Raw genomic sequence first — 14,457 nt, 5'->3', positions numbered from 1 at the left:
CGAACCTGTATGCACAATGTGAACCTGAATGAAATGGAAAAAAAAAAGAATCCACAATAATCTTGCAATCAATTCTGTTTTTAGTCTTTGCAATGATATGCTGTATGAACATTTCACTCTAAAAAATAGCAGTTCAAACAAATAATATACAGACCCAAATTAAAATGAGATGAATCCTCATGACAAATTGGTGTAAACGTCTTACATGAATTGCATGCCATCTAAAAAAGTAAGCAAAAACTGTTCACATCATCTTTCTAGATAAGCTTGTGTCATGTTAAAGTGTTTCTCCCATCAGCTTTTTTCTGTCCCCCACTGTGAATTCTGTGAATTCATACCAGAAAAAAAAACAACCTATCAGGAAATTTCATGAGGTGTCAAAGGCCTTCAAACTGAAGTTACAAATTCTTATTTTAATGAGTTTGCAATATGTTGTCCATGAAATTCAGTTTATTTCAAATTTTAAAACAAACAAAAATATTGCACACATTTCCACACATACAAATACATAAATTCATCAAAAAAAAAAAAACAAAAAAAAAAAAACAGGCAAGTTTAGTGCAAACTGTAATTGTAGTTGGTAGTACACAGATTGCAACACAAATGAGGTCAATCACAGACAAAGTTCAAAGAGGACATCACACACAGGCTGAAAATTTTTCACTTCCTGTAATGCTCCAAATGCACTTGCATCATATCATGAGCTTATCTTTGCATTATTTGCAACATTAAAGACAACAGGGTGGATGATTTGGTTTGCATCGAGCTGGAAAGACAAGTCATGCCAACACACATGACCTCTCCGGTCACTTTTCACAACGATGCATGCAGATTAACACAGAAGTCTCTACTAGACGAGAGTGAAAACTGAAGAATTTGTTTCTTACTCCGAAGACTTTTAAATCAGATCTGGTCAAACTATATTTGCAATTAATTTGTGTCCTTCCACCCAGTAGGTCTTATTGTGAAGCTATGCAGGTATTGCTGTAAAAATAAGTGCATTAGGCAAATCGGAGGCTTGAACAACATGTACACAATTACAGATGAAAATGATTAATCATGATAAAAAAATAAAAAAAAAACTAAACTAAAGTGTGCGTCAAAATAACAGGTATAGAAACTGAAATAAAAAGTCAAATTATTTGACAAACACTGTTTGACCCAATCTGAACAATCTGCTGCTCAGTGTATTGAATAAATATTTAATACTGTATCAGAACAAAAAGAGCTTTTATTACTTCCCTGGAATATTTTGAAGTCATTTTGTTCTTTGTCTCATTGAACTCAGTAGGAAAATAAAACGTCTCTTTCTTTATTATTATTATTATCATCATTTAAGTGTACAAAGACTGCAACAACTATAACAGGTAAAATGGTAACACTTTGCTGTAAACCCATTTGTAGCATTTATAAACAATAACCACTTATAAGATAGGCTAGAAAGATTTTGATGTCTGTACAAATATACAGTGCTGCCCCTAGAANTTATTATTATTATTATCCTCATTTAAGTGTGCAAAGACTGCAACAACTATAACAGTTAAACTGGTAACACTTTGCTATAAACCCATTTGTAGCATTTATAAACAATAACCACTTATAAGATAGGCTAGAAAGATTTTGATGTCTGTACAAATATACAGTGCTGCCCCTAGAAGAGTTTTTCAGTTTTTTTTATTTTTTATTTTTACCACATCTAAACAACTCAATAACATCTGAAAAGCTGTTTGTAATGATGATTTAATGATTAGTGAAAGAAAAACTATCTAAACCAAAATTATAGGAGGTCTGCAATATTTTAGATGTTGTTTTGGGTTGTTTTTGTGACCTCTTGGATGAATCATAGATGCTCTCTTGAAGTAATTTTGGTTCACCAGCGTCAACCAAAACCCTAGAAATGTCTTTCTAATACTTTCTTGCTTTTTGCTGTCTGTAAGGTTACATCTAAGAGACTTCATCATTCTGGCAGAATTCAGCCTGTAATTGAAATTGGCCAAAAAAGATTGTTTGATCACACTTAGTTCATGTTTACACCACTGTGGTGATTACTTTTTCACACAAAGCTGGGTTGGCTTATAAATGGCTTTGTTCTGTAAATGAAATAATTATTTTTAAACAACTATTTGTATTTATTCAGCTGTCTTTGCATGACATCAGCCTCTATTTGATGACCTGAAACATTTCAAATGGACGAAACCAGAAAAAAATATGTCAAAAACTCAGCAGCACTGTATTTTTGCTTTGTTCTATTAAATAAAATATCCCTGTGGGTTTTACGGTTGATTAAATATAAATAGACAGTAGAATATAAAGAACTATAAAAGTATAAAATAAAAACATCAGTTTTACTTTAAATGTACTATGTGTTTTTTGCAGCTAAATTATGAATTTTAAAGCCAATTCCTGAATGTTTATGAATTTCTTTTAAATGCTCAAACAGACAGAAGTCAAAGTGTTATCAAGAGTCCCCTTCATTTGTTCCCTGTTAGCCTTGAGGATCAGTTACAGTGAATGTAGCCCGTGCAGCATTACTTGAAATGAGTCACCATGCAATCGTCTAGCCACTAATCTGACAGTTTTCCATGTTAATGAATAAAACACTGTGCAAATGGGTAAAGAGACATTCACTGTAAATATTGTTTCAGAAGCATAAATCAGGGGTTATTTTGTGGTTTCAGATTGCTGTGTAGTCAGTTCAAGGATGAAGTCCAGATGCTTATTCTAAAGCAGTAGGTAGCGTTACAAAAACTAGAGTGAATTTGATGAGAGGAGTCTCTCTCCCTACCAGTAGCAGATCCCCTAGTAGCCCCACCCTCCCCTTTATCCTCCCCTTTCTCCCAGCATTGCCCTAAGCTCCCAGCAGCTTCTTGACAAGGTAGCCTGGCATGCTGTAGAGGAAGAGGCCGATCATGATGAGCAGCAGCAGGGCCAGCACGATCTTGATGATCAGCCACTTGTAGCGGTTGCACACCAGGTAGCGGATGGCTTTCAGCGGGCTCAGGAACCACAGGAAGGTGGTGTCTGGGCGACTGGATGAAGGTTCGATGGGATGGAAGTGGGAACGTTGGAAACAACATGCAGGTGGAATGGGCGGGTTGGAGGAGGAAGGGGGTAAAAAAGGGATAATGAAGATAATGAAGAACACAATGAAGCACAGGGGCAGAAATGGGAGAAAGAGAAAGCCGTAGTTAGTGCACTGAACGCAATGCTGCAGTTGTGAGTCGTTTAGGTTACTCACAATCTAATGATTCAGAGGAACAAAAGCACAAATCACAGTCAAAGCTTTACAATAATAGTTGGTAAAAATGGGTAGATGGGTGGAAAAATGCACGGATGACTGAGCAACAGCTCCAACAGCTGGCATTGTTTCTACACGCCTTTCTGGCAGCTAAACAAATGCAGACCAACACACCCAAAAGAGAGCTGATTCAGTCTAAATAATTGCCTTTTATAACTTTATCTCATAATCATCATAAAAAGCTGTTAAATTCACTGCTTTTCAGTAACAAGTGTTTATTTATCATTATGTTGAAATGAAATAATCTACAAAATAATTCAGTTTAAGGAGTTAAATGTTTTTCAAGTTTATGACCCTGCAGTGTGCAAGACTTCATAAGAGGCAAACATTTCATTTTGCTTCTTACAAGCAGTGCACATTTCAGTTAATACCCCAAAGTCAGATGTGCAAATTGAGACAAACGCCGAAATTCCATCACATAGTTAAATATTAGACATGACAAGTTTGGAAGGGTTCCCAGGATCTCTTTAAAGAAAATTGCAGCACAACTTAGGTTTGCAAAGCTGCATTTGAATGAATCCCAATACTAAGGTTAAACCAAAGCAAAGATTTTTGGCCCAAATCCATGGCACCTAATAAAAAGCAATACCCAGGTTCCTTCACTCCAACTGTAAAGCACAGTGGAGAATGATTTGAGCTTGGTTTGCTGCCACAGAACATGTGGACTTTGCATCTTTCTAATAGCAGAAGTATGGCTGACATTTGGTCAAGAAGGCAGGAGAGCTATCCAAACAGAAGAGTCCATTCACAACAACGTAGGAAACTAATAAAATCATTTGTAGGTTATTGATTCTTAAGTTGGTTCTAGTAGTTATTAAATTATGGGGCTTACTTTGCTTTTCACAAATGACTTTTCTATTTTAATAGCAATATTAAACCTGTTGTCTGTTTTGCTTACTTGTAGTTACATCACAATAACTTTAGAGTCAGGTATGTCAAAAACCCAGAATTAATAGGGTGCACTTTCTTTTCCCATAAAAGAAACCTGAGAATACTTTTTATTTCGCAGAGGAGCATCCTTACAAACCAAACTCTTTTGTGTCCCTGAAACACTCCACTCCTTTTCATGAACCATTTATCCAACACTTTACTTAAAACACCTGTTCCAAATCAGTCAGGTGGCTACACATGAGATGTACAATGGCACTTGTTGACAAGAGACACTGAAACAAGAGACAAGAGACAGTATGAGTGAAGACTGATCTAATTCTAAGGTAGAGGGAGACAAAAGTTGGAGACAGCAGAGAAAACAAGACAAGAGGAGATAGTAAAGACAGCTGAATCCATCAGAGACAGTGAAGAGGGGGCAGAGGCTACCAGCGCATCAGGCCCCCAGGATCTTCTTGACAAGGTAGCCAGGGATGGAGTAGAGGAAGAGGCCCAGCATGAGCAGCAGCAGTATCAGCCCCAGAGCCTTGAGGATCAGCCAGCGGTAGTTGTGCCAGATGAAGTAACGAAGTGACTTCAGAGGGCCCAGAAACCACATTAGACTCGTATCCGGACGGCTTTTCAAAAGAAAGCAGGGGGAGGAGGAAGGACAGGAGCGCCGATGAGGCAGAGAGTAAAGGGAGTAAAGGGTGAGTTGTGTGCACAAAAAAAGAGGGGAAGGGACGAGGGGAGGGGAAGAGACAGGGACACAGTTGAAGACATGGTAGGAGGAGAAACGAGTGTGTAACAGTGGCCTTTTTAACAGTGCAGAAAGCAGTGTTGGTAAAAAAATAAATAAGAAAAAAATCATCTGGAATTTGATTTATGACACACTGCTTATTGCACATCATGAATGAATGTCCAAAAAAAGGAAGGCTAAAGAGACCTTTGAGTGTAGTTGCAGAAAAGGATCCACACACTTTCTAACTGGAAAAGCCAGTGTTTGTACTGTGTTTGTAAAAAAAAAGAAAAAAAAGAATTCCAATGAATTTAAAGTCTTACTTTGGTTTCTCCAGTGGGTCCGGCTCATTTCTCCCCAGTCCCACAGGACTTTTCTCTGCTTCCTCTGCAGTGACAAGGTGAAGCTCAGCCTCAACTTTACCCTGAAAACACAACATATATATTTTTTTCCTTTTACAAATATGGATAATAATTTTAAAGTATTTTACAAAAAAATGGCTAAGATATGAAAAAAGACTTTTTAGAAAATCTTTTCAGAAACCCTTCTTTTGCCACAACCATTTTCCACTTTAATAGTTATTCTATCCTCTCTACCTTCAATTTTCCATTTTGGTTCACCTATAGTGGCTATTTGAAATAGAAATAGAAATGCCTATTTCTAGCTATTACTTTATGAAGTCTCTGTCATTTCTGAAGACGATGATGTTCTTACTGTGAGCTCCATCTCGTCGTTCTCATCACGTGCCACAAAAGGCCACCAGCCTTTGACCCTTTTCTGCTTGAAGATAGAAATGGTGGGAAGTTCTTGTTCATTTCGGATCATGTCGAGGTTGCACTGCTTGGCTGTCTTTGCGCCGCGGGGGAACCTGTTCAGGTCCAGCTCAATAGCCCCTGGAAAATGGCGATATGAACAGCAGTCAGATGTCACTCTCAGATAAATTAGTTTGCAGGAACAAATATTCCTGCCCCTTCAGACTGAGTAAAATCCTTGGGTGCATCTCTTGAGTAAGTCCAGAGAGTTACGTCTAAACATATCCCACTCCAACAGCAAGACTGAAATAATATCCCAACAGCATTTCAATCTAAAAAGTCAAAGCATGACTCGGTGCTCTACAACTTGCTATAATAAAAGAGAATAATCATCAGCCCTTACCGAGAAAGTCATCAGCAGAAAAGTGGTCGGCGTCCCAGACCTGCATCGTGAGACGAGGAGGGATCTTGTATTCAGTCTCGTCCCAGGAGAACATGGACTCTTTCTTAGAGATGATGATCTTCTCTTCAGCCACAAGGTAATCGAACGGGAAGACGAAGCGCCAGTTGAAGTTGCCCTCACCAGTTAGGGAGTGGTAATGCACGTCTGTGTCCTGTTTGTCTTCCTGCTGCCCTTTCAGCCATCTTTGGAAACAGTGAAACGAAAAGGAGTGAGGCAGGTCTCCAAAGCAATATGACATGTAAACAGATTTTGCTGTTTGATTATAAAGATCATGCATGTAAAAACTTGCAACAGTTGGTTAGTGTATCAGCTTAGTGATTGGGATAAAATTTGTTGCGGTACTTGACAATTTAGATTTGTTAAATGAACCAATCCAATACAGAAGGTAGAAGAAAGGCAATTTTAGTAGTCTAAAATCACAGCATGTGGCTCCTAAAGCTTAAATCAGATTTAACGTCTTCATCATAGTGTCAAATAAAGTCAATAAAAATTTTTAATTTAAAAATGTGCTTAGGAAGGTGTATTTAAAATATTGTTTGACAAAATTAAAGCTTTGAATATCAAAGTAGCTGTTTTCATTAACAGTTGAGTGAGACTGGCTTCATGAGTCAGGGGGGCAGAAGAAGAGCTGCTCTCTCAGTTCTCAAAAACACCAATGGGTAGATCAATTTTCTGCCATCTTTGAAGAATCTTGATGAAACAAAGTGGTTTGATTTGGTAACTGAGATGCTTATAAGAGGCTGGGCAATAGGTGGAGGCGAGAAACAGCATCAGGAAATGTTATTTCGGATAAAGAGGGAGGTAACCTTGCTTACATCTGAAACATCCAGGGTTCCAACACATTTTCTGTTTGAAGATTTTAGACGTTTCAAGACTTAAATTTTATTCCATTTTCTCTCTGTGTTTAAAGTGTAACTGTAAATATTTAATTGGATTTGATTTTTTTTGTTGTTATAGTGTGTGGGGCTTACAGAGTTATTAGTAACACCAGAGATGCAGCATCCCGTGGTTAAACATTAAACTATATAAACATGCCTCTGTTGGCAGTGATGGTTTCTCATATGGGTGACATGGGCAACCACTTTGGGAAACATCGTGACAGGGGGCGGCATAAATGCTGCAGGTTATCCCCAAGTGTCATGACTTTCATACTTAATATTGAAATCACAAAAACTACAAATATTTGTGTCACAATCACAGTTATCACAAAAAATTACATTATTCTCAAGGCAGTAAACTCATAATCTTAAGAAAAATCAAACTAGAACAAATCCCGCTTTTGTTTTCCCTTCATTTTTTTTTCTTATAATTACAGATTTTATTTATTAAAAATGCCACCAAGAGTTGACTTTCTTTCTTCAAACTTAAATCCATACATGATGGCAATTCCACTGTCCCAGTCTGCATTGGAACCCTAAACATCACAAGATGTGCTTTTGTTATATCTACGATGATTTTGCTTGGCCGGCTGCTGAAATGATTTAGGATGTTACACTGATTGTTACGGTAAAGTCAAGGGGCAACGGATTCAGAGGTGAAATCAGCTGTGGTAAAACCGGCTATTGTGAAGAGTGGCAGGAGTGAGGAGGCAGCAAAAATTACAGAAATTATTTCTTAATTTCAAATCCAGGCTGCAGAAATGACATCATTCGAGCATGCATACAATGACCAAGCACTTTATTAGGGACACATGTACATGATCGAGATAACGCTGGAAAATGTTGCTGGTTTCCTTAAATAAGAAAATGAAGAAAACCTTTAGGCACTTTGACTGCTGATGAGCTAATGTGAAAAATTGGTGGTTTCTAACTGCATTGTGAGAAACAGTACTGCAGGAGGAAATACTTGACTAAACAGGTTGAGGCAAATAATTAGATTTGTTAATCAAGACAGCAATTAAAAAAAAAAAACAGGATGTAAGCTAAAAAATATTCTGATTTCCAAATTTGCTTTAGAATTCAAACATTGAAACAAAAAGTCAAGACTTTTTGCAGATAAAATATACCTGTGTTTACATATGAGTATCATTGTAGAGTTTACCATATTGCAGTTTCTACGTAAAGAAGGACTCTTGAGGTATCAGTGCAAAAGTGATACATCAGATCTCCTTCATGTCCATCAAGATAGTTGTAATTTTTATTTTTAAGCAGAAAAAAGAGGTGCCCAGTATGAACATGTTGCTCCAAATAAAGTGCCTGGTGAGTGTACAAGAAAGTATGCTTCCATGCAAAACATTTTTTTCTTTTTCAAATTAGAAAATTAAAAATCCCCTTAAATATAGCTGCAGTAGAGGACCAAACCACTTTAGAAATAAATAAATAAATTAGAGCAGATATATCCCCACTTGATTCTGGAGTGAAATTCAGGCTGGGCTGAAACATTTCACACAGCTACTCTGCAGCTTGATCAGAGTTCAGACTGTCAGACAATTGTTGTTTTGGATGCACTCTAAAGGGAAATGTAACAATATGCCAGAGTAAAACAAAACAAAACAAAACAAAAACTTTTTTCTTCTTTGACTTCTGAGATTTTGCTGCAGTCGTTATGAAACTTCATGATTTATTTTTTTATTCTTAAACTAAAAACAACTTTTCTCAGACAGCTAAGGGCAAAGATATTATTCTACTTTAATGCATGTATCTGGCTGGATAATCTGAAGTGCTTTCGGAAATGAGTGTGTGTCAAAGGTTGTATGTGTCTAAGAGGCTCCATGATGACCTGGTGACCTGACAATACTACAGCCGCCTACTGACACTGTAAATAATTAAGCTTGTAAAAATTATACAAATCTAGGTGCGTCACAGTAGGTTTAGTTTACGTTAAATGACTCTCTTCTTAATGTAAAATGTCAACATGCATCGAGGTTTGGTCCTTACTGCAGTACTTTTTCAGTAGGAATTGCTTTTTGTTGTGTTAGAAAAAGTGGTTGCAACAAGCAATTTTGCGTGCGCCGCGTAGCTTTACAGCACGAAGAGTCACAGAGAACTTAATCAAGGTATTTGGGAGCAAGGAAGCAAGGAATTTCCGCGAGCCATGCGATGGAAAGGTGTGTTTACCCCCTGACATAGATGTCAGACATCTTCTCTCCTGTCAAGAAAGCATCGTCCTCTAGAATTACGTCATCAGTGTTCCAAATAATAACACGGAGCTCAAAACTAGACACCGGCGGAGTTTTAACCGGAGAGGAGAGAAAAGACAACAGACAGGAGACACGCCACAAACAACAGAGACGTGACACAATCACGCACACAGAAAAAAGAAAAGATGGAAACAAAACAAAAAAGAAATAATGGTTAACAGTAAAAAACACATACAGCTCACACCCACGGGACGAGGCCAGGCTGCCTTATCCCGCCGTACCTACCCCCTCACAAATATGTCACTGGACTTTTCCCCAGTGAAGTAATCATCGTCTTCCAGTATTACTTCATCAGTATTCCAAATAATCACCCTGAGCTCATATCTAGTAAGAGGAGGAGGAACACATACAAATGTAGTTGCACTTATGTTTAATGTTAAAATTTACATACAAAAGCTGCATTTGACACAACTAGTAAAAAAAAAAAAAAGAACTCACCAGAATTTAAGCTGGAATAAATATTGTTCTGTTAAATACTTTGAAAGCCCTAAATAAATCTCTTTTTGACTGAATGGTCATCAGGACAATAATAAGAAGTAGAATTTATAAAAATTCAAGGTAACATTTGTTTATTGTTCTCAGCACCTACCTCTTTGGTTTCCGTGGTGATATGTCAATTGCAGGCCCAGGAGCGGGCATGTCCATCGGAAACATGTCCACCCACATCTCAAGTCGGCCCTTTGATAGAAGAGAAAAGGAATCTGTAACGACCAGAGTGGTTTTATTTACAGCCTAGGACCAATCGATTCAATCCCACCTGTTCGATTCCAGGTTTGTCCGGGTTCAGAAGAGGTCTGGTCTCCACATGTTCGGGAACGAGCTTGCAGCCGACTCTAGGGATCTCCTCCCAGTGGTTCAACACGCTCAGGGCTAAATGCTCCTCCGTTTGCTTCTTCAGACCTGCACGATCAATGCAAATGCGAAAGAACAAACTGAAGAGCGAAAACGCTAAAAAGCTGAAAATCGCGCACAATTTTAAGACAACACGCTGAATAATGTTTGAATTGTAATTCTGAATATTGCAACAATCAGTTGTAGAAGTACTTCCATTGATCTCACAATTTTAGAAGAGAGATTCATTCTTACCATTTTCATCCTCTATTTCTGTTGCTCCAGTAAAGATTCGATTTGCGACTTTGACTTTGCCTCCCGGCCCATAATGAGGTCCATCAATCTTCCCTTCCTTGCAGAGCTTAGCTAGGATCTGGCTGGGTTTCATAGGGTCGCGCCAAATGTTGTAACCATGCCTAAAGTCAACAGATAACAGATATTTTTCAAGCTATAAACTCTAAGATTTTGGGCAGAGACCACTTTTTCAACCTGGGTGCAGGGGTTGCAGTTACTTTTCACAAATTTAACTTGTCTAAATATTTGCAATATGGGGAAAATCCACCTATTTTGAAATAAATACACGTAAAAAATTCAATGAACATTGTTTCTAACTTTGTGTTACTGAAACCTGTGTTGTGCTGTAGCAAAAGCACTAGCTTGTGTGTAAGCATAAATGACAAATTGAGTTTTGTTTTCAGGCCTGGTCTGTTAGCTTCTAAGCTAAGATCTTCAGCTACTTTAGGCTTTACTGTGCTAATAAAATACTGTGCTAATAAATTTTACACCTGTATTCCATTTTCTACTATTTCTTCAGCTGACAAATCCAAACAGCTGAAGAAATAACTCACAGAATAAAGCATACAGCTACTCACATAGAATAGTTGGACGCAATGCCACACGTGGCTCTGAATTTGCTGTAAAACCGATTCTCCAGGTCAATCTTCGTTTCTCCAATCAGGTCGTCTGTGCCGACCAAATCCCAGTCATACACAGACACTGTCAACATCGACTCCATGGGGAAGGTGGCTTCAATGTCAAAGGATCTGACCGTGAAGAAGCAGATACATACTGATGCATTAAAAAAATGCAGAGTTGGGAAAATAATTTAACTATGTCTCACTTCTACCATTTGACTTCAGAAACTACAAGGGGCTAAAAGTAGCTTTTTCTCCACTCACTTGCCAAACACAGGGTTGAGCTGCTTGGAGATGTAGTTCTCTTTGTCTTTGACTTCTGATTTGCCCAGCTTAATGACGACGTATGGATCGGCCTTCCCATTGATATCAGCTGGATGAAGGTCTGTGGCCTGACGAGAAAGTAAAATGAAAATTCATTTAAACTGTCTTCTGCATTTTTAAATCGCTCTTGGATCGATTCCAACATCAAGAATGTCACCCACCCTGACCACATAGACGCGGACAAGAACGTGGATGGGGTCGTTATGCGGAATGCTCTGGAACATCCCCATGTTGGGATCATACCCAGCTTCTCTTGTGATCTCCTGAGAAAGTGGTACTTTGTACATACATAAAGAGCCCTGGGTCACAAAGAGATAGACAAATTGTGAGGAAAATGACCCGAGTCAGCAAAGTTACAGACATTTCCGCTCAGAGAGGCAACTTTAGACATTGTATGTTGTGTGGTTCAGAGTCAATTTGTGCATATAAACCATTTGTTTACCAGAAATCCTTCAAGAATTTTGCAATCCTACTTAGAAGTAAGCAAGTTCTTTAAATATTTTGAGGGCCTTTAATTCAAACTTCTATTCAGTCATAATAAGAGATGTATAAATTAGCTGAATCCTGGAAAACAGAACAGACACAGAATCTGTTTCTATTCTCTAAGAGTAAAAAACAGTCTTACTTTGACCTTATTGAAAAAATAAAAATTAATCAAGTCAATAGTTTATTGAATCTAAGCGTCTTTCTGTATGCTTGGTTGGTAGGCATGTTGGTAGGCACTGAGTTCGATCATTATGGCAGCAGCGTCCAAGCTGGTTGAGTCACATATATTTCCACTCTTTGTTCCTACCTTGAATCTGCCTACAATCCTGTCATCATCCAGGGCGTGTTCGTCATCATCTCCCGCTTTTCCTCTGTACAAGTTGAACGTGTGAAGCCAATCCTCAAAGTTGCCATACTCACTCTCCAGCTCTCTGTTGTACACCTGCATGAGCCAGACAGCATGAAAAATTCAAACGTACTTAGCTGTTTGCTGGCTTGCCGCCTGAGAAACTCACCACTAGCTCATCCACTCTTGCTTTAGGGGGCCGCTTCTCTGAGCCGTCCGCAGCTTGACTCCTCTTCTGCTTGGAGCTCTTCTTCTCTTTGAACCTTTCTTTCATTTTGGAGCCTTTTAGGTGGAGGTCGTCGGGTCTGATATCTGATCAGGATGAGAAACTTTTCGGTTCAAATGGAGTCACGAAGAGGATTAGATGTAGAAGTACAAAACATGTTGCGTTCGAAGCATATCGCCGTTTTATCATAAAAAGTACATTTCCCTAAAATGCTGAAGTCAGGTGATATTACCTGCTAGAACATAAAACCAGAGGATATAGACATCCGAGCCTAGAGCAATACATATTGAAGTGTCACACTGACAGAGTTGGTGGTAAATATATGAGTCTCTGTGGCAAGATTTGAAAATCGATGTTTTAAGTAAAACAAAATGCACTGAAGTTTGTGTCTGTAACGTGACAAAATTTGAAAAATGAGAGGGTTGTAAAAATATTTCCCCTGCAAAAACAACCAATGATGGAGAATCAGAATAGCTCTCATTGTTCTAAACAAAAATTAAAGGCAGAAAATGTGCATAAATATGTCAATATCAAAGATTTAATATTTGTCGTATATATCCTGTAAAAGTCAAACACCTGCTGCCTCAGCTGCTATCTCGAGGTCTTCTCTCTCCTCTGCCTCTGCTTGAGCTGCTTCCTGGGATCTGAGGTTCTAGCAGACCAGCGAAAAAATACAGAACAAGATTAACATCAGAAAAAAAAAACATAAAAATGAGTGAACAGAGCTGGAAAGAACAGACTATACAACCTCCTTCAGCGTCTCAATGGAGGCAAAATACTTGGACCACCAGTCCAGCACTCGCTCATCCGTCTCTTCCTCCTCCTCTGCTCCTCCCTTCTTCTTCTTTTTCTTCTTCTTTTTTTCTTTGTCACTCTCGTCTTCGTTCTTGAAAAAGTCACAAAGACATGAATTTATTCCAGATTGTTGTTGCTTTTTCATTCAAGGCTCTGAAACAGTTTACAGCATGCACTCCTGAGCTTATTGACTGCTAAATGTCTAAGGGGAACTACTCACCATGTCAACTTTTACAACAGCATCAGACATCTGGGCGTTACATAAAACAGCACAAGGGTTAATGCACAATGGGTGATACAGGAATGAACAGCACAAATACAACGACAGGTAAAAAGCATAGGACAAGCAAGGGTAATACTTCTGAGATCTAAGGAAGTGCATACAGGACAGATATACATGTTTATTTATTCAGCTTGAAGACAGGACAGAAATCCTTACAGCATCCAACTTGACAACTGTGTCCATCTTTCGGATTGGGGGCTCGGCTTCTAGGCTGACGGAGACGTCACCTGCGGGACGAGAGAAGGTGCGGGAAGAAAGGCTGGGTGAGGAGCGAGCTTGGGAGCAGCCATTGGTTAGAACCATGTAGCCATTCATTAGCTTAGCTGGAGGCAAGCCGATGATGAAAGACAGCAGCAGCAGTGGGCAGGAGGAAAGGACAATACAGGAGGAGGCATGCAAGAGAGGAACAAGACAAGAAAATAGAGGTAAGATATCCACAAGAGGGATTTTGAGGAATGAAAGTAAGCAGAAAAAGTCATTAAAACAGAGACACGAAGTTGAATCAAAGTATGCTATTACTTATTGTTTTATTGAGTATAAAAATGTCAACTTGGAAATACAAGAGGAGCTGACACCAATAAATACTAAGGATCCTTTAGGCTGTAAGTACCTGCAGTGGCCCAATTGTTGCAGCTTTTGTCTGGAGGACTGTAGATATAATGTCTGAGAGTGGAAACAGCGTGGGACCCCACCAGGATGTAGCGTCCGAATGCTCTGCAGTCCACCACCCGGATGTTAAGAGGAGGATGGAGAAGCTCATTTTCTGGCAGGTCCTGCGGTAACAAAATGTCAACATCAAGCTCAATGATTAAATATGATGCAGGGTTCCAAAAGCAATGAATAATACTTTAGAAAACAATTAAATTACACGAGAAGGCAATAAGTGAGAAGGTGACAAGTATTGATAAAACAAAAATGTTTGCAGAAAACACATTTCAATTCATTAGAAGAGAGAGAGAAAAAAAAGGCATAAACAGGTATAAATCTGAAATTG

At 38.6% G+C, this 14,457-nt stretch overlaps 1 protein-coding gene across 13 annotated transcripts in view; it reads right to left on the bottom strand.

Annotated features, from left to right (window-relative positions):
* Nucleotides 1–2,364: 2,364 nt before the first annotated feature.
* The window catches only part of LOC103134562 (otoferlin), a 39,870-nt gene continuing 27,777 nt past the window's right edge, over nucleotides 2,365–14,457 (bottom strand). For 3 of the 13 annotated variants that reach the window (XM_016669226.1, XM_016669245.1, XM_016669237.1), the window contains 19 exons: nucleotides 14,074–14,236; nucleotides 13,620–13,786; nucleotides 13,401–13,430; nucleotides 13,134–13,271; nucleotides 12,962–13,037; nucleotides 12,329–12,471; nucleotides 12,121–12,255; nucleotides 11,489–11,626; nucleotides 11,268–11,395; nucleotides 10,962–11,132; nucleotides 10,345–10,505; nucleotides 10,016–10,158; nucleotides 9,848–9,936; nucleotides 9,484–9,582; nucleotides 6,060–6,301; nucleotides 5,619–5,797; nucleotides 5,228–5,328; nucleotides 4,616–4,803; nucleotides 2,941–3,029 (listed from right to left, as the gene is read on the bottom strand). In XM_016669226.1, the coding sequence (XP_016524712.1) occupies nucleotides 4,623–4,803; nucleotides 5,228–5,328; nucleotides 5,619–5,797; nucleotides 6,060–6,301; nucleotides 9,484–9,582; nucleotides 9,848–9,936; nucleotides 10,016–10,158; nucleotides 10,345–10,505; nucleotides 10,962–11,132; nucleotides 11,268–11,395; nucleotides 11,489–11,626; nucleotides 12,121–12,255; nucleotides 12,329–12,471; nucleotides 12,962–13,037; nucleotides 13,134–13,271; nucleotides 13,401–13,430; nucleotides 13,620–13,786; nucleotides 14,074–14,236 (2,484 nt within the window). In that variant the 3' untranslated portion in view covers nucleotides 2,941–3,029; nucleotides 4,616–4,622. Of the gene's footprint in view, nucleotides 3,030–4,615; nucleotides 4,804–5,227; nucleotides 5,329–5,618; nucleotides 5,798–6,059; nucleotides 6,302–9,175; nucleotides 9,275–9,483; nucleotides 9,583–9,847; nucleotides 9,937–10,015; nucleotides 10,159–10,344; nucleotides 10,506–10,961; nucleotides 11,133–11,267; nucleotides 11,396–11,488; nucleotides 11,627–12,120; nucleotides 12,256–12,328; nucleotides 12,472–12,961; nucleotides 13,038–13,133; nucleotides 13,272–13,400; nucleotides 13,431–13,619; nucleotides 13,787–14,073; nucleotides 14,237–14,457 lie in introns of all 13 variants that reach the window. The other 10 variants (XM_016669248.1, XM_016669252.1, XM_007546852.2 and 7 more) reach the window with 8 other exon arrangements.

This window comes from Poecilia formosa, unplaced genomic scaffold (assembly GCF_000485575.1).
Source record: "Poecilia formosa unplaced genomic scaffold, Poecilia_formosa-5.1.2 Scaffold1, whole genome shotgun sequence".
Taxonomy (NCBI): domain Eukaryota; kingdom Metazoa; phylum Chordata; class Actinopteri; order Cyprinodontiformes; family Poeciliidae; genus Poecilia; species Poecilia formosa.
The sequence above is the reverse complement of the archived record's forward strand: the minus strand, read 5'-3'. Positions and strand labels throughout refer to the sequence as shown.